General features: G+C 35.3%; 3 protein-coding genes across 3 annotated transcripts; 2 read left to right on the top strand and 1 right to left on the bottom strand.

Moving 5' to 3' along the window:
* Positions 1-9623: 9623 nt before the first annotated feature.
* On the bottom strand, positions 9624-9785 carry K441DRAFT_595560 (uncharacterized protein; the record flags this gene model as incomplete). The annotated part of the gene is made up of 1 exon (XM_067645000.1): positions 9624-9785. A coding segment is annotated over one exon (162 nt), but the record flags the coding sequence as incomplete, so codon positions are not given.
* Positions 9786-18054: 8269 nt separating this feature from the next.
* On the top strand, positions 18055-18222 carry K441DRAFT_595613 (uncharacterized protein; the record flags this gene model as incomplete). The annotated part of the gene is made up of 1 exon (XM_067645005.1): positions 18055-18222. A coding segment is annotated over one exon (168 nt), but the record flags the coding sequence as incomplete, so codon positions are not given.
* Positions 18223-18375: 153 nt separating this feature from the next.
* Positions 18376-18528, top strand: K441DRAFT_411832 (uncharacterized protein; the record flags this gene model as incomplete). Its single annotated transcript, XM_067641514.1, has 1 exon — positions 18376-18528. A coding segment is annotated over one exon (153 nt), but the record flags the coding sequence as incomplete, so codon positions are not given.
* Between the last annotated feature and the right edge of the window lie 3193 nt (positions 18529-21721).

The following is a 21721-nucleotide window of genomic DNA, read 5'->3' as shown; positions in this document are numbered from 1 at the left end:
GAGAAATTTCTTATAAGAAAAGATTTTCGTAATCACGTTTTTGTTTTCTGGCGTTGAGAATTAAGGCGCCAATTAGGATTTCTTTAGCTTAGTATTGTTTTTCTATCTAGTTGCTTCCATGTTAAGAGTATCTCGTTATCGTTTGTATATACGTTAAATTAAAGTTAAAAACTCGCTTATAGTAAGCTTATAAGTCCTCTACCTTTATATACTTAGTAGTGATAAGTTAGCCGCCCTATAACTTGCTTGGTCCTCTATAAAGAATTAAAGTTAAGGTATTAAAGTCTTTAGCGTTTTTATAGGTAACTAGGGTACAGGTTGACTCTAAATTTTATATTAATAAGGTAGGAATATTAAGGATAAATACCAGATATCTCTCTTAATATTAGCCTAAGTTGTAACTCTAAAAATGGGATCTTGTTCTAAAAAGTGTATCCTATCCCAATTTTAAGCCAAACGTACTAAACGTGGCTAAAAAGGTATAGCGTTAAGCTAAGCGGTTTAATAGTCTTGGAAAAGAGAAGCTATTTTTAGTTATAGCTTAAGTTACAATTCTAAGAACGGAATTTAATTCTAAAACTAGGATCCTAATTCGGGTTTACGAAGTAGACCAATTAACTGCTGTAAAAAGGGCGCGATTTTAAAAAAGGATCCGGTTCTAAGAACTAGATCCTAGTTATAGGAAATAGGTCGATTAAGCGCTATAAAATAGGGTTGGCTATATCTATATTTGGCATATTAGGTTTAGCTTATTTTAGAATTAGCTACGTAATTAATTGTAGGTACTTATATAACCAACCCAATAATTAACCCGCTATCGCCAGCTGTACCTTACCTGGCGCCTTTTAGCATCGCTATATTAGAGCCTCACTCTATTTAAGCCTTACGCGTCACAGAATAAACTAAAAGCCGATAACTATAATTACTAATAAATGCTGCCTGCAACTTTCCACTTTAGGTTATTATAGCTTAGCATTTAACTAAGCCCTGTAAAGCCTTAGTCTAAGCCATATTAGATTAGCTTAACTTTTCTACGCCTAACCTTTAAATCCTCCTCGCGTTTCGCTCGCACCTTACTTCCTTTCCTCCTTCACTATTTCCTTATTTTAAGACGCGCCCGATATATATTTGACCTCCCTACACTTATTTACTTCTCTGCTATTATACCGTCCTTATATACTAGCCTCTTAATCTCCCCTCGCCTACCTACTCGCCTACTACATCGGCCCTCCTAACGTAGCTCTTAGCGCGCCCGCCTACAATAGCAAATCTCTTTAAATTAGAGATAATAAAAACAAAGCCTATTGGGGAAGGGCTGAGTGACTTTCGCAATTTATTTAACTTGGCTTATTAGGATCTAGACATCTCTAGCTCTTTAGACTTATTACACTAGATAGGTAATAAAGGTAATTGCTAATATACCCGTTATAAGTTTCTATCTAACGCTTACAGAACTAAAGAATATTTTGCTTAATCTAATACTAGCTCTACAGAGCCTTTTTACTTCTCGTTTATTGCTATCTAACGGCGGCAATAAAAGCCTTCTTATTAATCTATTAAGACTTAATTTAGCGGTCAGTTCTAACGACTTTAATATTAAGCGGTTCCTACCCCTTCTAAATACAATCCTTTGGATTAAACCTAACGAGGTTATCTAGGAAAAGGCGTACGCCACTGTAATAGAGTCTACGCCTCCTTCCTAACCGCTACCATTCTACGTTTAAACCCCATATCTACGTAATATAAGTAGCTTTACTAACTCGTCCGAATATAGGAAATACGTAGATTATATTCTAAAGAAGGAGCTAGGCCCTCTTTATGTGGGGATTCCTGGCTTATATAAAGTATTCTTTAGGGAAGTAAAAGGTCTTAAAGAGGTAAGCGCCGCCGTTTTTAAAAAATGTAAGGAAGGAGACAATCCGCTATACGCTGAGGGCGGCTAGTATAACTGGCCTAGAAGCGCAGAGCAAAATAATATTCTAGAGTGGTTTAATAACCTAATTAAATCATTTTTAGGCTTTGTAGAGGAGCATAGGTCCGCCCTAAAGATATGATAAACGCTTATTATATATACTAAGCAGCCCTTATAAGGGTCTATAGTAAAGCGAAAGCTAAATATTGGTTTTATAGATAATCTAATAGCTAGCAAAAGCTCTTAATGCTATTAGTCGCATATACTTGTACTAGGAGAGCTAAAGAGTAATCTAAATACTAATATAGCCTCGTAAGTATAGTTTAATTTAGGAAAATATATAAGAGAAGTCTTCGCCGCTTAGAACACTCGTCGCTTTGTCTTAGGCTTTACCCTTTATAGATCTATTATGCGGCTATAGGAGTATAACTGGGTAGGAGGCATCGCATTATTATTATTTAATATTAACAAAGACGGACTATAATTTACCTCAGCAATGTTAGGATTTCTCTAGATAAATAAGGAGTAGCTTGGGTTTAACCCTATTATTTTAATATCGGACGGCAAGCGATATATTAAGGTTATATACAATAATTAGACCGAGTGTCTTATTTTTAACAAACCCATAAAGCGGGCACGCTATATCGCTAGTTAAGTAACTACTTACTAGAAAGTATACCGTAAGGGGGACACCTCTAAGATACCCCTTGTCATTAAAGACTTATAGTAGTACCTATAGCGTAAGGAAGAAGGCGAACTACTACGTAAGGTAATGGGGAAAGAAGTGGTCAACGTAGCCAGGTACTATTACTACGAGATAGTTTATATAGGCGGTAAGGAAGATAATATTTATAAAAACGTCTATAAGGGGCTAAATATTATAAGAGCGATAAACTATAAGCTAGAAGACTTAATAATGCCTTTAAGACCGGCTGGAGTGAAAATAAGTATAAGGAAAGGCCGAAGTTCTAGTAGAAATAGGTCGTTTAGTAGAAAGAGGTCGTCTAGCTATACTAACGCCCTATTACCGCCTAGTAAGCGTATATATTCGGGCTCTCCGCCTTTAAACAGAAGGCGCCCTATAACCCTAAATTAAGTATATTGACGCGTTATTACTAGGGACTATAGAAAGCCTCTTTATAAGGCAAGCTTTTAGGCTGTAATGCTTACTATACTAGAGGGTAGCATTAAAGGATACGAGTCTTTATATACGTGGGCTGGTATTATCCAATATAATATTTTAATAGGCAACCTTATAATAAATAAGGAAGATAACAATCTTTTTTAGCTGGCATTCTTAATTGACTTTAATCTTGCAATTAAGGAGCAGCGGGAAGGGCCTTTAAAAGCGTGGGGTAAGACTGGTATAAGAGCGTTTATAGCGATTGGAGTGCTCCTAGGCGAGATATACTCAGCTTGGCATGATTTTAAGTCGTTCTTTTAGGTGCTATTCTGGATATATATTTACTATAATAGACCTAATAAAAAAGGCAACGTTATTAACAGATTTAATAAGTAGAATTTTGTAGATATAGAAGAGCTGGCTAAAATGAAAAAAAGGGCAGTAGCTGATAAAGAGGATTTTCTTAAGACTGTAGGTGATAACTTTTTACTATACTATTAGCTACTAATCTCTTAGGTTAACAGATTACAAAAGGTAGTATTTTTAGGCGGTAGGAGGCAAAAGGGAAAGGATAAAAAACTTTCTTCTTAAATAAAGGAGGTGCTTTAGGAAGTAAGGAAGGATCTAAAAGTACTAGTAGAGTAGATAGAATAATATTTTATTACTCTTCTACTGTATAAGTGAAGTTTTACGGGGATTCGGGCAGCTAAGGCTAGGTAGCAGCCTTAATCAAAACGTATATAAAATAGCGTAGGGTAAGTCGCCGGGGCTAAATAAACCTAGGAAAGTGGATAACCCAATCTTCCGCTAGATCATTAGGTCCCTATACCCTACTATCCTATATAGGCTTTATATTTCTATAAAATACGCAATCCACTCCCTAGCCTATTAGAAGTAGCCTTATGCCGCCTAAATAGAGGCTATAAGAGAATAAATCCCTTCCTCTAACCAATCCCCTACTTAAATAAGTCCCCTACTTAAATAAATCCCCTATAGGAGCTAATGCTTACGTGTTTCACCGCCCTATAAGAACTAGTCCCCTATTTTAACAAATCCCCTATAGGATCTAGTCCCCTACTCCAATAAATCCCCTACGCTAATAAATCCCCTACGCTAACGAATTCCCTACTCTAATAAATCCCCTACTTTAACAAATCCCTTACTCTAACAAATCCCCTATAGGTGCTAATACCTATGTATTCCGCCGCCCTATAGAAACTAATCCCCTATAGCTTACATTCCCGTATGGCTTTTACTCCCTTATAGGAGCCATTAGCTATATCTGCTACTCCCCTACGGGAACCAATCCCCTACGGCTCCCGTTCTTATATCCTAAACTAAAATTATTATCTAGTATATAGTAACCGTATTTTCTACTGCCCTATAAGAACTATACCCTATAGCTCCTACTCCCGTACGGCTTTTACTCCCCTATAAAAACTAATAGCGATTTCTTCCGCTCCCCTACGGAAACTAATCTCCTATAGCTTGCGGATCTCTATAGGGATTAATACCCACTTTCTTCATTACCTTATAGCTTTTAATTCCTTACGGGAACTAATATTTATATCTTCTACTCCCCTACGGGAACTAATACCCTGTGGCTTCCGTTCTCCTATTCCCTAATCTACTAGCAATTCGCCCGCGCTATAGCCTACTATATAGGCCTTATTATTATAGGAGTAAGTAAGTATATAGGCTTATGCCCTATATAGAAATAAAAGCCATTTACGTACTGGTTACCCGTAATTGCGGTTTTAGGAGAGTAGTAGGCACTTTAGGTCATTTAGTTATATTTATTAGAATATGGGCCTATAACTATAAAAGACACTATTACTTATACGGAAGTACTACAGCTGCTATAAGCATTAGCCTAGCCCAGTACATAAATCTAAACGTGAAAGGAAGCGTAGCAGCCTAGGTAGCTTTATTAAGCTCCTATATATATATCTCTAATTACTTTAAAGCTTCCTTTCCACCTTCTATAAACGCTATATCGCCAAAATAGGCTCTAGACCTTATTAATACTCCCTTATACTTAAGTTCCGCCAAAATTACTCTACTACTACAGTAGCTAGGTTCGCCTAAAAAAAGCCAATTAAACAAATTATATATAGAAACCGTAAGCCGGCGAATATTGGGCACAATATATATAATAGCGATAATTTTATAAATCTTTAAGATGTTAGGGACCTGCTTACCTAATATATAGGCAATTACTTACCTTTACCTCTCTTAAATTTTCTTCTTTCTATCCCACATAGGAGACCTTTCCTCTTTTCTCTTCCTTAAAGATAGTTTCCCCTACTATTAAAACCCAATAGATCGAAGTTTTACCTATATTAGACGTATCTATTATAAGAATAGGTATTTAAGAGTAGTAATTAGATTATTAATGATATAAAAGGGGTAGGTTATATACTGCTTGCCTCTAGCGGGTGTGTTATAGTTACTAGCCTTTAGAGGTCTTTAAAGGTCTTTAAAAGTCTTTAGAGGTCCTTAAAGGCCTTTAATAGTCTATTTATATATTAGTCGGTAAAATACTAAGCGGAGGCTATATATGTATATCTATAAGGCCGAGCTATATAATAATTCTTATTAAAGTAATGAGAGCGTATATAGACTTAAGCTGGGCTGCAAATGATATAAAATGTAAAGTTGCGCATAAAGGCAGCCTAAATCTAAATCACTAGACCGCATAAATACAAAAAGACGCCACTTGCTCTACATTTTTATTCTTATATATAAAGAAGTTTCTGCTATATACTATAGGTAGTGAAAATCGGTAAAGGTCTTAACTTAACTCGGGGTTACTAAATAGTAAGGAAGGGGTAAACAGATATATTACACCCCGGCTTATAAAACTTAGGTATATTGCCTCTTGGCTACCCTAGTTACCTAACTATAATAAAAGCTTATAGATATATATAAAATAATAATGTTCTTAATAGCCCCTACCCCTAATCATCCTTAGAGAGATTTTTAGAACTACTTCTTTTCCTAGCCTAGTTTATGACATTTAGATTAACTTATAATATAGCAACTACTAAATTTATCTTATAACTTGTAGACCTTACTAAAAAGCTTAAACGGGTTATTAAAAGTGTCCCGTACTCTTGTATGCATTTTATAAAAAGCAACTATCGGACGATTAAAGATTTAGGTATAAGGCTTTTTAAGGCTATAGTAAAGCTCCTAGTAAAGATTAAAGCACTTAAAAAAAGACGTATAGAGTCGGCTTATAAGGAGGGCAAATAGCGGTTAAATCAGGTATAAGAGAATAGAAAAGACACTATTACCAAATTAAACTTAAAGAATTAAGGGATATTTGGAAAAAATATAGCACTTTTCTTTAGCGGTCTAAAGGATTTGGTTATTAATTTGGACACAACCTAAATAAGAAAGTAGGCGACCTAAAAAAGGTACAAGCGGATTTATAGCCTAAGTCCTAACGGGATAATTTCCTAGGTAGCGGCCTTTAACCCTACCGTGTAGACGGCAAATTTAATATTAAAGGATACGTTTAACTTTATAGTCGAGCGGATTAACCTAAAGGATATTTAGGTGTGGCTATCTGATATATATTATATACTAAATAGTTTAGGAACCAAAGAGCCGTTATAAGAATCCTAAAAATATTATAAGTTCCTAAAAGGCAAGGTCTACTTTAGTAAGAACTTTTAAGTATAAAGCTGACGGCTACTAGCCGCCACAAAAAACAGGGAAAAACCTATAGTATTAAATTAGTTAAGGAAACGGAGGCGTATTAATAAGCCTATATATAGACGTAAGTAGGATTTACCTTCATTATATTAAAGGCTATGCTAATAATATATACTGTAGAAATTCAATACGCATTTACAAACGCGCCTACTAATTATATCCCCCTTTTAGGCGACTTTCTTTCTAAGGCAGTCTAGACCAGTAATTAATAGGAAAAGGAAAGAAGACTAAGACTTCTAATAATAGAATATTTAACTACGCTAATTCCTAAGGGAGAAAACATAGATATCTCCATTACCCTCTAGGTTAGTCGTTAAGAGGCGGTTCTAATACACGACTTATTTAAGCTCCAGCGGACTTAGGTATTATCTTCACCTAACTATCTATTACCTTAACCTCACACCCAGCAGGAACAGGATGCGATTTATCCTATATAATATCTTTAAGTAATCTAGTGCCTTTAGGTACTTTAGGATTAGAGATCCTAATTAATACGCCTCTAAATGTTATTATTTAGTTGTAATCTACCGCATTAAATATATGGAATAATATATAGTCTAGCTTTTCTCCCTCCCCAACCTATATATAAATCCCAAGTTAGCTTAAAGTTTATTTAACTAGGTTTAACTTTAACAGACCTTTCCAGATATAATAAATTTTGTAAAGGTATGACTTTAAGAGGGAATATATTGCCGGTAAATAGATAGTATAAATTTAGATAAAGCTAAGCTTTATCTAAGAGTAGTATACGTTCTCTATACAGGTTTGCGCTATTGAAAAGGACCTAAAGTAGGGGGGAATAACGACCTAAGGATCGTAGGTAAGGGCGTCAAAGTTGTTATAAAAATGGGCCTTAAAAGGTTCTGGCAGGAAATATGCTAGTTAGGAAGTAAATAAAGGCTATATCTTACGCAATAGACTTAGCAGCCTGTTCTATTAACTAAGGAAGAACTAGTGCAGGTAATGGTAAGTATATAGCTTCTGCGCGACGAAGAGATTAAAGAGGTATAAAAGAAGTGGATTATATACTTAAATAGAGCGGAGCGAAAAGGATTTAAGAATATAAATGAGTTATAAAGTCTAACAGGCGCATAAGTGCTCAAGGCATTAGTACCCGATAAGAGATTGATATAAAAATAATTCGGGCGGCGTCGGCTTAGCCTAGCTTGCGCTCCACTCTATATAACTAATAAGCATTAGCCTTTACAAAAAAAGTCGGCTTCGTGTTTAGTAAAGAAGAAAAATTAAGGCGTTTATAATTATAGCAGCGGTAGAATTAGAGAAGCTTTTTAATATATAGTCTTTTACCGCAGTTAACATAGCGTCTATTAACCTAGCGTAATGCGTACTAAATGCTATGTATGCACGCGTACAAAACTAGGCTCAATTCTATATACCTACTTTTGCCTACTATATTAGAATTAGTTCTATAACCGCCTTTTATATAACTAGTAGTAAAAGGCCAAGTTGAATAAGATCACCCTCTTATACTTAAGCACTATATTCTGCTTTCTATAGATATTTTTAAGCGCCTTTATAATATCCTGTTTTCATACTAAAATTAGTAAAAAAAGTGTGGTTCTTTTTACGTAATTTCCTAATTATATATAGTGTGTTCTTAGTATAACAAAATTTAACAGCTAAGCCCCTAAATAGATTAACTAACTAAACGCTTAGTACTATAGAAGGCCTAGGCTTAGCAAACAGTATACGCTAGCCTACTTAGCGAGAGCTCTTTTATAATAACTTAGTCCTAAACTTGAGCTAAATACATTTATAAATTGTTATCCTATCTAGACCCTCTACTAAACTCTCCGCTGTAACTATCCTATTATAGTATAATAGAATTTAACTCTAACACAGCTAGGGTATCCTACTATACTGGAGTATATATCTAACTACTCTCTTGGTATTATAAAAAGGGATAGAGATAATAATCCTAACGCTTATATGCTACTCTAGCAGTATTACATTATATTCGCCTATTCCCCAGCTAGGATTTCCTTTAAAGTTCCCTTATAGACAGCTTTTATGCAAAATCTAACAATCCCATTACGCGACTTACGTTTATCCTCTATATACCATCCTTTTATATACCGCCTATTTTGGTTTCCATTTTAGATAATCCTATATTCCACAACCCTTATTTCTTCCTCTATAATATTATTCTATCCTTTAGGGAAATTTTAGAGGCGGCCTAGTAGTAAAGATCTAAGCTTAATCCGGACTTAGTCCTGTTTATAGTCAATCTAAGAGACAGTTTAAATAGGAGAGAAACCTACCTTAAAGTCTTTAAATTATTTCTGCCATTCTATGCTACCCACCGTATATCCTATATTATTAGCAAACTCCCTTTTATTTGCTGGGATACGCTATACGGATGGTTGGAAAATATATATATAAAGAAAGATTTTTAGATAATCTTAATATTCTAGTATAGGGACTTCCTCCTTTATCTTGAACCCGTATTTAGTATAGAAAGTCTCGCTACCTGCTGTAGAAGAAACGCTAAGCGGAATACTGTTAAGAACTAAAATCGCTTTAAACTAGTACGTAAAGGCTTTAGCGTACCTACGCCCTTAGTATTTTAGGTGTAGTGCTAGCGTTTAAAGTATATAGTAAGGCCCGGATTCATAGAGCCACCTATTATTTAGGTAAAAAGTTTAGAATTAATCCTAAGATTTAAGGGGGCAAGGTATTATACTTTAACTTAGCTAAATTAGTACATTTCGCATAGAGCAATATAGCTTCTTTACTCTCGTCTCGCTTTAGGTTTAGAACTTCCTCCTATAGTTTATTAATGTTTGCGCCAGTGTTAATAAAGCCCTGCAATCGCCATAACACTTAGTAATATTTACTTTCCGGCTAAAACTGCCCGCTCCGATTGGAACCTTTTAGTAGGGACAAGATCGCAACACCAATAATTACAGATTCGGCATTCTTAATAGGCGGATATATACCTTTAAGTGCGTCGTAGACTATCTTATATTTATCGTTTTTAAAAGCATCGTCTATAACAAGTACGATTTTATCTAGATTTTAAATTTCTCGTCTAAAAAGGTTTTTAAAGCTCGTTAGTATATCTCCTAGAAATTTGGTATAGTATGGTCTCTAATATTTCTATACAGGGGAGGAAAAGTATACGGTAGTGGTAATAAGTGCTATTTATTTTGCCTTAGAGACCTCCGCCTTATAAAGACGCCCTAAAACAGGCGCTTTAAACATTGCTAACTGACTTTCTCTCTATATAGGGAGAACGTGACTTAGAGAAGAGTGGTAGGAGAAACAGTTTTAGGAAGTATATAAAGATTAAAAGGACTCTAGAGATTGCTATAAAGCGAAAAGAGGGTAAATATACTTAGTGCGGGCTAATAAGGTTTAACTCCTATAGACTAATTACTAGATTATACTAGGAATTATAGCGTGGAGATTAAAGCTAAGCATTCTTTTATATTAGTCTATGGTTATATAATTTCCGATTAGGTGGGAGAAAGGAAACATTGTTTATAAGATAGGTTTACTAGTCGCTATTATAAGGGCATAAAATAAATATGTCTCAGCGTATATATAGGGCGAAAATTAATAAACTTAGATAGCTAGGGTAGATGAGGGGCTATATACCCAGTTCTAGAAGTGAGGACTCTAATAGTATACCTTCCTATAATGTATCTCCTTCGTTATCTCCTATTTTGGCCGCGTATTAAGTAGTATATATATATTATAAATTCCAGAATAGCTCTAATATTAGAATCCACATATTGCCTATACTTTACCTAGACGGAAAATTGTTATTATTACCTTATAAAATGTGCGACTATATTTAAATAGCGCTTAAATGCGGCCATTTTATTAATAGAGTAAAAACGTGGTGCCTAAAATACCAAGAGACCTGTAAATTATATCCTCCTAATGTTATAAAAATATAAATATAGAGACCTTCTAATCTAATCTAGGGTTATTGCTTATAATATAATTTAAAGATAACTACCTAGATAGAAACTGCCGTAAGCTTTAAAACAGCTAAAAAGATTAGGCGGTTAGCTTATTAAAACATATAGCAAACTATTAATTAAAATTATAGATAGAGCAGAGGATATAATTTAGCTAAAAGGTATTATAAGGAAACTGTTTAAAACCAGCTAGATATTCTTATATTGGGGTATATTTTATAAGTCTAAACCTTTAGAAATTTACCTTTTATATTAACTCCTTTCGCAATTCCTTAGCAATATCTTAGCAATCCCGTTATAGCCCTATGATAACCTTATAAGACTCTTATATAACTTCTATATAACTCCTTTAGGACTCCTATAGGACTCCTATAAGACTTCTATAGGAATCCCCTAATAATTCTACGGTAATCCCTAGGACCTCTATCTTTAAAATCTACTTATCATTTTAAAGGACAGACGTTAGCACCTAAACTAGGTTATTTTCCGTCTAAACCTAATCTTCCTCATTTTCAAACTAAGAGTCTAATACCTACTAAACCTCTAGTTGCCCCTAGTCTAATTAAGGCACTGATTTCGTAGCCCCTGCTTTATAACTAGCACGTTCCTTTAAATTTTACTACTAGTGTTTCCCGGTATGTAAGAATTTGACTACTTCTTTAAGGATGTTATTTTAGCTCAAGCTTAAGCTTAAGTCTTCTTTAATCTTAGCTTAAAGTAGTTAAATCTAGTAAGCGTTACTTAGAGGTTTAACGAAATAAGCTTATATATATTTAAGCTAGAGATATTAGATATCGATAGTTAGTTATTAAAGTTGATATATAATAACATTTATTAATCTTACTAGGTAAAGCATTACATGTACTAGAGGCTTTGGATTATAGCTATACCCCGCCGAACCTGCCCCGCGCGGCTTAAAATTTTAAGCAGTAAAATGATGATAACTTTAAACTAACGGCAGAACGACTAAGTAATAAGCATATGGATATTAAAGTCGTCAAACGCAGCAGGTAAAAGCTCTCTACGAAAGAAGATCTTAGCGAGGCTTTATAAACTTTTATAGAAGACGGGTTTCTTATTCTTAAAAGAGCTATAAGCATTAAGCCCCCTTTAGCGGAGTTATTAAAGTCATTAAGCTTTATTAAAAGGGAGATTGTTTTAAATAAGGTAAGCTATTTCTAAAGTTTACAAGCAAGACTAATATCCCTCTAGGCTGTTAAAACAATACTTTTCTCGGCTTAAGATAATGGCTTTTATATTGCCGCCTGCCTTTTATCCAAACCTACTCTAACCCATAAAGAGTTAGGGCGCGATTATAAATAGAAAAAAATGGCTTCTGCTAAAGATCTTATAGGGGCTATATACTATTATTTAGGAGGAGATTAAAATATTATATAGATATTCCAGGTTAATGCATATTCTCGTAGAGTAGCTACTAAGAAAATAGTAGATATTAAGGCTAATAGAGGTGATATATGTGTACTCTTAAACCCTATAAACATTTTCGCATTTACTAAACTTCCTCTAGCTTTATTTACCATCACTAGCTATTATAGTTAAGACCTTTCCTTAAGAATAAACCACCTTCCCTAGTATACGCGATTGTAGTTTCATATATATGGACCAGATATCCTAGGCGCGGAGTACTAGATAATTAAACTGGTAATAAGATTCTAGAGCAGTTTGGAAATAATTACTCTAGAAGTAGTAAATATATAGTTTAGAAGCGGTAACTACATTAAGTAGTACGTAAAAGGAATAAAGATTACCGCTTATAGCTAGCTACAGATTCTCCTATATATCCCTCTACCAAAGTATTAAATATTGCTCTAAGCCTAGACGAGAACTAGTAGCGCATAATTAAAAGTAGATTTAGTTTAAAAGGAGGGCGATTAAGCGAGCTTAGGAGGCGGTTCTATAAGTCACACTAATACGCTTTAGTCAGTACTAGGCTATAGCGGGGATTTTAAAAGGCTTACGCCAGGCCTATAATGTTTAAGTCTAGATTAGAGAGTAATATATTTGTCATACTAGGACCCTCCAGGGAGAATAACTACTATATTAACTTTAATAAAAGGTTAAAGGGTATCGCGTTAAACGTGTTCTAATAAAATAACCGTACTTCTGCCAGAGAATTAGAGGGTGCCGCATTTAACAGGTTTAAATCGTCTTAGGAGGATAGCGGCTGCATTAGTTCTAGCAAATTGTTAAAGGGCGTAGCATTAAACGTATTCCAGTAAAATAACTGCACTTGCCCTATTACATTTAAAGTATTCTAGTTATCCTATAGGGGCGGCTACTACATCGGCTCTTATAGATCGTTAAATAGAGTGGTATTAAATATATTCCAATAAAATAACCGTACTTGCTCCGCTAAAGAATTAGTGGCTACCGCACTTAACGAGCTTAAATTGCCCTAGAAGGATAGCGGCTGCATCAGCTCCGGTAAATCGTTAAAGGGCGTAGCATTAAATGTGTCCCAATTGCGATTAAAGGGCGTAGTATTGAACGTATTCCAATTGGGCGGTTGCACTGGTTCCGCTAGAGAACTTAAGGGTGCTATACTTAATGTGCGCCCGAACAGCTCTCTGCGTGGCTATAATACCAATTACTTAAACTCTGCTTAAAAACTAGAGGGCGTTGCCTTAAATTTATAAATATTTATATACCAGGTAAAACTTAACAGTCTTTAGAATTCTTGTTCGCATATATAGCAGTATTTATCCAGTTAACTCTTTTCTTTATAGAACTTCCTTATATATTTCTAGATATTGCACAACTTACTAAAACGGCGGATACAAAATAGACAAGGAAATTTCTTTAAAGGCTCTCTCTTCTTTTTAAGAGATGACATACAATCCGTAGCTTATATATTATTCTTAGTCCGATAATACTTAGCATTTTGCTCACTTTAGTAAGGTTTAGAGATTATAAAGTAACCGCGTTTTTGTATTAGAGGTATTGTAATATATAGGGTTATACTAAATTCCTAAGTTTTAGTAGATAGAGATTAGATAGGTTCTATTACTTATAATTCCTATACCTTTAAATACGTGTTCTACTTAGTATAGAAGAGATATTTATAGTTCCTGCTATATAGGGGACCGAAGGCTTTAAACTGTCCCTACTGCAGTTAATAACGGATACTCGTCATTTATATAGGAGGCTACTAGGTGCCGTAGGGGAATCAGCGCAGATCTCTAAGGTCGCGGACTTTGTTAAGCTTCGTTACTAAGTAAAGAGGCTGCCTATAATTAGGAGAAATCGTAATGCTAAAGGAGTCGTTATGTAAATGCTAAGGAAGGCAAAACTAGGGCTTATTGTCGGCGAAACTATAGAATAGGGAAAGATTAGGAAGAATAAGAGAGATATAATAAGCGAGAATCTGGGTAATACGCGTTATGTTAGCATGTTACGTATAGGCTATAGGGGCTAAGCTTATTAAATGGAGAATTATAAGCCGCTAGGGCGGAAGCACTAAAAATAGAAAGCGTACTAAGCAAGCCTATGCCTTAGTAAAAGAGGTACTTAGAGATATTAAGGCCTAAAAAGGCGCATATAAAAGAAGGCGGCATTATAGATACGGCTATTAAAACTAATCTTAAGACCCTAGCCACTCTCGCTACCTTTTTTTAGCTTAAGGAGGCTAGTTTCCTAAGGCGCCACTAAAGTTATAAAGGAGTCCTATACGAGTTACACAGGAGTCCTAGAGGAGTCACAGAGAAGTTATAAAAAAGTCCTAAAAGATTCCTAAAGGATCGCTAAAAGATTGCCATTAAGGGGCATAATATTCTATAAAGGTAGTTAGAGGGAATTAGGCTATAACCTAGCCTTATAGCCGCCCTATTACCCTACTACCCTATTACGCTGTTACCTTGTCGCCTTATTGCCTTCTTGCCCTTTTTTACTTCGGTTAACCTCTTTATTAGTAGAATACCTCTACTTTTTAAAACAATGTATAAACTTCCTATTATAGCATTTATTAGCGCTAAGTTTATTTATTTACTTATTCTTAGTTAAGTAGTGCTTTTATAGCTTCGTTTACTAACTACCTTACGGCGTTCTCTCCGCTTTTAAATAATTTTTTACTTCCTCCCTTTCCAAACTACTTTTAGAGTCTCCCTTTATTACTAGCTCAAAAATATCTCTCCTATTTCGGCCAAGTTGTTATATATATTATTAGAGCTGTTCTAGTATACTAGACTAGCCATTAAGGTTTATACGTGCAGCCTCTTAAAGTAAATTACTAACTAAAAATTAGGCTCTATTCTTGTGGAGATTCTACATAAATATTCTAAAAACTATTTTTAATAAGGATTTCCTAGTCGTTACCGGCATTACTATACTTGCCTTTCTACTCCTGATTTCCGGCTTCGTACTAGTATTCTTTCTACAACACTAGACAATAGGGCGTTCGTTAGCTTTCTTAGGTGGTCTCTTAATAAATACATTATTAGGTATAACTCTTACTGCTTTTATCTAGATAGTGAGAAAACATAGAAGGTTAAAAGTGTTATAGCTCTTATACGCTACAATTATTCTTATACCATATTCTAGTATTTACTTTATATTCATTAATACACATCTATTCCTTTTGGTAAGCTACTATAGTAACGCTCTAGTAACCTCCACTAATATAAATAGGGACACTCTCTTATAGAATATATCACGAACGTTGCCGTTGTTTTGCTATAAGCTTAGTCACTTTGTATTAAATACCAATAGCATAACGCGACATCTTATAACATACCTATTAGCCCTAGTGACTCGGAGAAAGCTATACGGAGATATTTAAACCTTAAGTACCCTGACCGACCTATTAGCCCCAATGACTTAGAGGAAGCCACGATATTGAACCCTAAATCCTCCTATACTAAAACTGATCGTAGAAGGAATAGGTTAGTTCTTAGTTATCTTAGTTACTTCTTAGGCTAATACCAGCTTAGTAGTTTTAAAATTTACATTAGCCGTTCCGTTAGCATAACCTATAAAGCGCGGAGAGAAGGCGAGACCTTTCTATCTAAGAATTTCAAAGCTGTAGACAATCCCCCGCTAGATAAAGGCCTTCAATCTAAGGCATATGGCCTATAGTAGGATTATATCTTTCCACCTAAGAAGATCGAAGCTATAGATAACTTCCTGCCGGATAAGGTTTTCCTTAGAGATAATCGCTATACACTTTAGTTATGCCTTAAACGCATATATCTTAAGCAAGAGTAAGGAGACTTTATATCCCGGATACTAGAGCTTAGCGACTTAGAGAGGAAGGCTGTAGAAAAGCTAAGGCTGCGAGAGGTATATATAAGGAACTATTAAGTTATTTAGGAGGAATTTTCTTCCTAGGTAGCAGCTATATATAGACTTTGTCGAAGCTTAAAGCCTCTTACTGCTTTTAAACTTCCTTAAAAAACTCGGCTAAGGTACGGCTCCTCCTTTAAAGGCACATAGTATTATCTAAAATTGCCTTATATAGCTAAGGTTAAGATACACTCTATTAAAGCCACTAAACGCGTCTCTAGCTCTATGCCTTATTACATAAAACCAGACTATGGTTTTCGTTTATTTTTAGGAGGGAAGGCCTTATATAGAGTCTCTTATCATTATATAAAACTTTCATACTAAAAGTATACCAAATTTTTAAGGGCTAGAAGCGGGGGACACGCTAGCGCTCTACGACTTAGCTAATCACTCCCAGTTATACAATAAAGCCTTAACAAGTAACGGTCTAAATATCTACAGGTTTTATTGCAGATGGGTAACTAGGGTAATTGGGGGAATATACACCTAAGCACAAGCTAGAGTGTAGCGCATTTGCTTTACCCCTCTTAAATAGTTAGACTTTTACATTTTAAAGTCTAAGCCGCGATCTATGGGGTAAACTACTAATCCAAGAAAGCCCTAAATACTACTCGCTTTCTTACTCGTCAATCTAAAACGTACTAGCTCCTGTATATTAACTAGTACTGGAACTAAGCCCCTATATACAGCCCTATACCTTAAGCCTATTACTTAGCTTAAAGTTAAGAGAATATTAGTATAATTTAGCACTCTAGGGCTTACTAGCTTAGCTACTAAAACGCCTTTATATCTACAGTGGCCCACTAATGGATTTTTTTTATAGGTAATTAGTATTCCGTTCTTGCTTTCTAGGTTAATTAACGCCTCCAATTTTGGGCCTATATATACTTTTACTGCTTCTAAACAATCGGGGTTAAACTATATTATAGTTAGCCCTCTACTGACCTTCGCCACGCATAACTATATATCCGCATTAAGTTGCTAACGCCGCCTTCTAATGCATTTAGCGTACTAAGTTCGGACCTGTGTATGCCCTTATCGTTCCAGCAAGACATTGGCCACGTATAGTATGCTTAACCTTTAACCGGTCTTCGACATGCATATAGTATAGCGTATACTATCGTTTTATCGGCTAATGCATTAATAGACTACTAAGTCCAGACCTCTAGAGCCGACATTCTTGTTACTTACTATATCACATCTTCCTAGGGAGGTTCCCGATCCTAAGGATACTCTTATAGCCGCTCTTATAACTCTTAAAGCCGCCCCCATAGTGGTAAGATTTCAAGTCCTTACCGCTAACTTTAATAAAAGCGTTTGCATAACCGATGGCAATCACTCTATACTTGTTTATATCGCAATGCCTTTTAGTGACCGCACCATATCGAGTTTAGAGATCCTTCGTAATATAATTTACGAAGAAGGTGTTAAGTACGCAGTTGGTGCGTATAATATTTCTAATAAAGCCTATAAGAAGCTTCCTAATAAACTTGCGGTTCTACGCTACTATCTAAGTATATATCCTTTAATAATATAATTTTCTAGACTAATTGCAATATAGAGTAAGAGGCGAAATTTAAAAGAGAAGCCTTTAAATAAGCACTTAAGGAATATATAGCAGAGCAACGGAATGAAGAATAGATTATATAGATGGCTAGAAAGCTTAGGCTATAGGGGTAGGTAAGCCGACTTACTCGCTGCCAAATTAAGGGTGCTATATATTAGAGGCTATGGAAATACTACCATCCAATTATATAAAGGAATATTTTATAGGTGCACGGGAATAATTAGAAAATTTTATATAGACTATTAAGGAATGTAGAGTCCTATAAAACATTTTCGTCGTTATATTTTTAAGACGAAGTTTAGAATAAATAAGACTTAGTATAGCTTAGATAGAGGACCTAGGGTTAGTATATCTGCTATAAAGACTAATCTTGTCCGAGAATAGCGTCTAAAATCTAGGGTAAATAATAGATTAGTCAGCCAGACACCAGGATTTTGCCACCCCTTTAAAGCCCTTTACTACTTTAACACTTATAGACCTCATTATAGTGCTACCCCCTGGCTATAGCTGTGAGAATCTTATCGGCTGGGGAATTTCGGGCACTATATATTGCGATAAACTTCAAAATGAGGTTATTAAAGCTCCAAATAACGCGAATTCTCAACACTTTATTAAAGTTGAAAAGGAGATCTATAAGAGACTCGGTTAATATAATGGACTCTTATAATACCATAGCAGCGAACTTTTCTGGAAGGATAACCGCATGGTAATACGTCTAAAACGCGCTCTAAACGGCTAGCTCTACGGGTTTCTTTAGGACAGAAGTAATAATATTAATCGAATTTTATAAATGCGTTAGATTTTACAGCTTGCAGACGTTCTTAAATATATTTACTCCAGATATATTATATACGGTGATATTTCGTGCCATAATATTCTCTTAGATAAACATTTAAACGCAAAGCTAATTAACTTCGCTAGTTTATTAATTAATAGGTCTCCTCTTCTCGTTTTGTACTCTGTTCGAGCCCAAGCTCTATATCTAAGCACGCCTTAAAAGGACGAAATTTTTACCTTTAGATTGGCTTATTATTATATCTTAATGCGTCATATCGCCTTTTATAAGCTTTCCAACGACAATATAGAAGATCGTTATAAATAAGGAATATTTCCCAAATTAAAGTCCCTAGGGGCCTTTAGAGTCATTATTGGAGGCTATTAGAACGGCAAATATAACCATATAGATGACGTTATTAAAGAAATGGATAAGTAAGGTATGTTTATAAAACTAGGAATTTTAACTATTTAAACTTATTCGTAGGTTTACGGAATCCATCCCTAGTAACGGCGCCGCGGCATTTCCTCTACACTCTTAAGGCTTTCCTTTTAACGTTCACGAAATCTCGTCTTTAGCTTAAAAATCTAAAGGCTTCTCTGTCCAGATTTATACTTTACCTATTTCTTAGGCGTTATTGGCGTTAACGAAGGTAAGTTTTATGCTTTATAAGTCCATTAGTCTTACTATCCTTATATACAGTATAATATACTAACTATCCTTTATTTAGAACATACTAGACAATCTCTAGTTGCTAGCAAGCTCCTAAACTACGCCGTACTTTATGTTACAGGTATTGGGTTAAAATACGCTTACCCACCTTATATAATAACACTAGGGCAGGGGACGATGCGATTTATCTTTAAGGAATATCTTGGTCTCTTCTAGCACTTTTTATATTAGACGGTAATCTTAGTAGATTGGCATATCTTAAGTATAGAGAAGTTTATAATTCGACGAATTCTTAAGTATATTAATGGTGAAAGAGAGAATTCGTGATATAAACGAATAGGTGCTGTAATGTCCAGTAATATAATAAGTCTTACAACTTATAAGGCTCCGTTTTAATTAGATATATATAACATAGATAAGTTAGCAGCGAAATTTGGATAAAAATGGCTGCATATAGCAACACCGCCTTAAGAAAATGCACTTAAATAATTAGACCACTAAATGTAAACCCCGGCTTTCTATTTCCGCAGGACCAACTAAAACACAAAAATACGCCTAAGCTACTAGCCCCGTCTCTTCTACACGGCAACCCTGCCCTTCACTTTTACAACTTTAGAAAAAAAGTACACCTATAATAATCTAGCTTTAGCTTACCAAACGCGTCTTTAATAAGACTTAAGGACATCGTTAGAATTTAAAAGCCCGCTCTTATAAACCCAGGTAGGCTTCCAAGCCACCTTATATTTGCGCCCTAACTTAGTTATTTTTTCCCCTAGAATATTATTAATCTCCCATTTATTATCTAAGCTCACTTTATTAATTTTATCTTTTTTAGTCCGGGTATGACGCTTTATAGCAGGCTCTAGGTTTAAAACGTCGCTCCAGTTATTAGCGACGCCGCCGCTATTACCGTCCTTGTCCTTATTATAAGTATAATTACTAGCCTTATTATGCGGCGGTTTAATACTATAGAGAAGGGTAGGCTTTTAAAGCGAAGGGCTAGCGGGATATGGAGTGGATACTACTTGCTGGTTAACTTGCGGGTATTAAGAGTTGAGGTTAGGGATAAGGGGGCTAGAAGACAAGTCTTCGCGATAGGTGGGTGGCCTTTGTTGCTTCTAGGGACGTGGATTATCACTATCCTCACTACCCCCACTACTCTCTTTGGTAGGGTTGTTAGAATTATAATTAGTAATATTGTTCCGCTTAAGCTTCCGCTTCCTTAGCATAAAGGATAATTCGCCTTCCGTATTCCCTTTTTTATAATTACCCTCCTTCCTAATAAGCGGATTGTCTATATTATAGTTATTAGGTTATAGTAACAATATTTTCAATATCTATAACCTACCAATATTATCTATATTATTGGCTATTAAGGAGTCTTGGTTAGTTACTACGTAGATCTCTAACTTCTGTATAGCCTAGGGGACAGTTATAATATTAATTCCCTCAGCTAGGCTATTTATTTCATTAACGTCTTCTACTATAGGTTTAAGATAGTTATACGTAGATGTGCTAAAGAGATCTTCCAGCTCCTCTAAAGAAGGTAACTCCTTATCCTCGTTGTCCTTATTGCCGCGGTTATTTCCGCTACCTAATAATTGTTAAGCAAGGCCGTTATATAGGGGGGAAGTGCATACCTAACCCATAAGGTGCTAGTTAATCGCCGACTTTATTAGCTTTATTGCCAGTATTACTAGTTTTATCCCCTTTGGCTTCGGGTTCCAAGTCTAGGTCGGCTGTATTATCTTTAATAAATATTAGATTCGCTGCTAACCGTTAGACATATTTATAGTTATTAGGAAAAAAAGGAGGGGATAATTACTAAATTACCTTAATTGCTTCCTCTAGCGTCTTAGCTGTTACTTATATTCTCGTAAATATCTTTATACTCGTTAAAAGCCTTAGGATCTACGGGTGCCTTATTAGGTGAAATATTTAAAAAAGGTAATATAGAATAACTTGCCTAAGCGCAACTAGGCCAAATATTTTATAGAATTATCTCTTAGAGGGAAGTGAGGTACTCTCCCCTTTTTCGTCCTCTTTTTAAGTGTGTTGCTTACATTTACCTTAGAAGCTATAATTGCATAATGCTAAGAAGCCTTTAGTTTTTCAGGGGGTGTAGTATAGAAATTAATATTATTAAGTGAAATTTATAAATCAAAACGAAGGGGTTAAGAAGATACCACCGTTACTGCCACCATTATTATTAGAATTATTATTGCCTTATGCCTTTTTAATAGCCCTAAAAGACGGGTTACGCTAGGCTTTTAAGTCTACGCTAGTTCCCTCTTCGCCACTAGCTTATATCCGCAGTATCTATACTAAAATAACCCTACCAACTTAATAGCGAATCAAAACGTGTAATCTACGCTCCGTTAGCAATTACCGTTTATAACGCATAAAGGTATATATAGGCTTAAACTCTGTCACAAGATCAACGCCTATTAGGAAACTACAATCAAGACCCAACCAACTAACCTAGCACATTCAGCCTCTAATAGGGGCATCGCACCAAGCCTCCTTATTAAGGAGGTTGGTGGCGAAGTGCCTCTACCCTTATTCCTTAGAGTTAGAGCTAGCGCTAACGTATCTGTTTTCCAACCCGATTTTTCTAACCCGATTATACTAGCAAACTAGATCTTCCGTGCTAGATTCTCTACGAGACTATAGTTCCTAGGGTTAGACAGGTAGGGGGCGT

Source organism: Cenococcum geophilum (genome assembly GCF_001692895.1).
Source record: "Cenococcum geophilum 1.58 unplaced genomic scaffold K441scaffold_93, whole genome shotgun sequence".
Classification (NCBI taxonomy): domain Eukaryota; kingdom Fungi; phylum Ascomycota; class Dothideomycetes; order Gloniales; family Gloniaceae; genus Cenococcum; species Cenococcum geophilum.
This window is presented reverse-complemented; position numbering and strand designations above follow the sequence as displayed.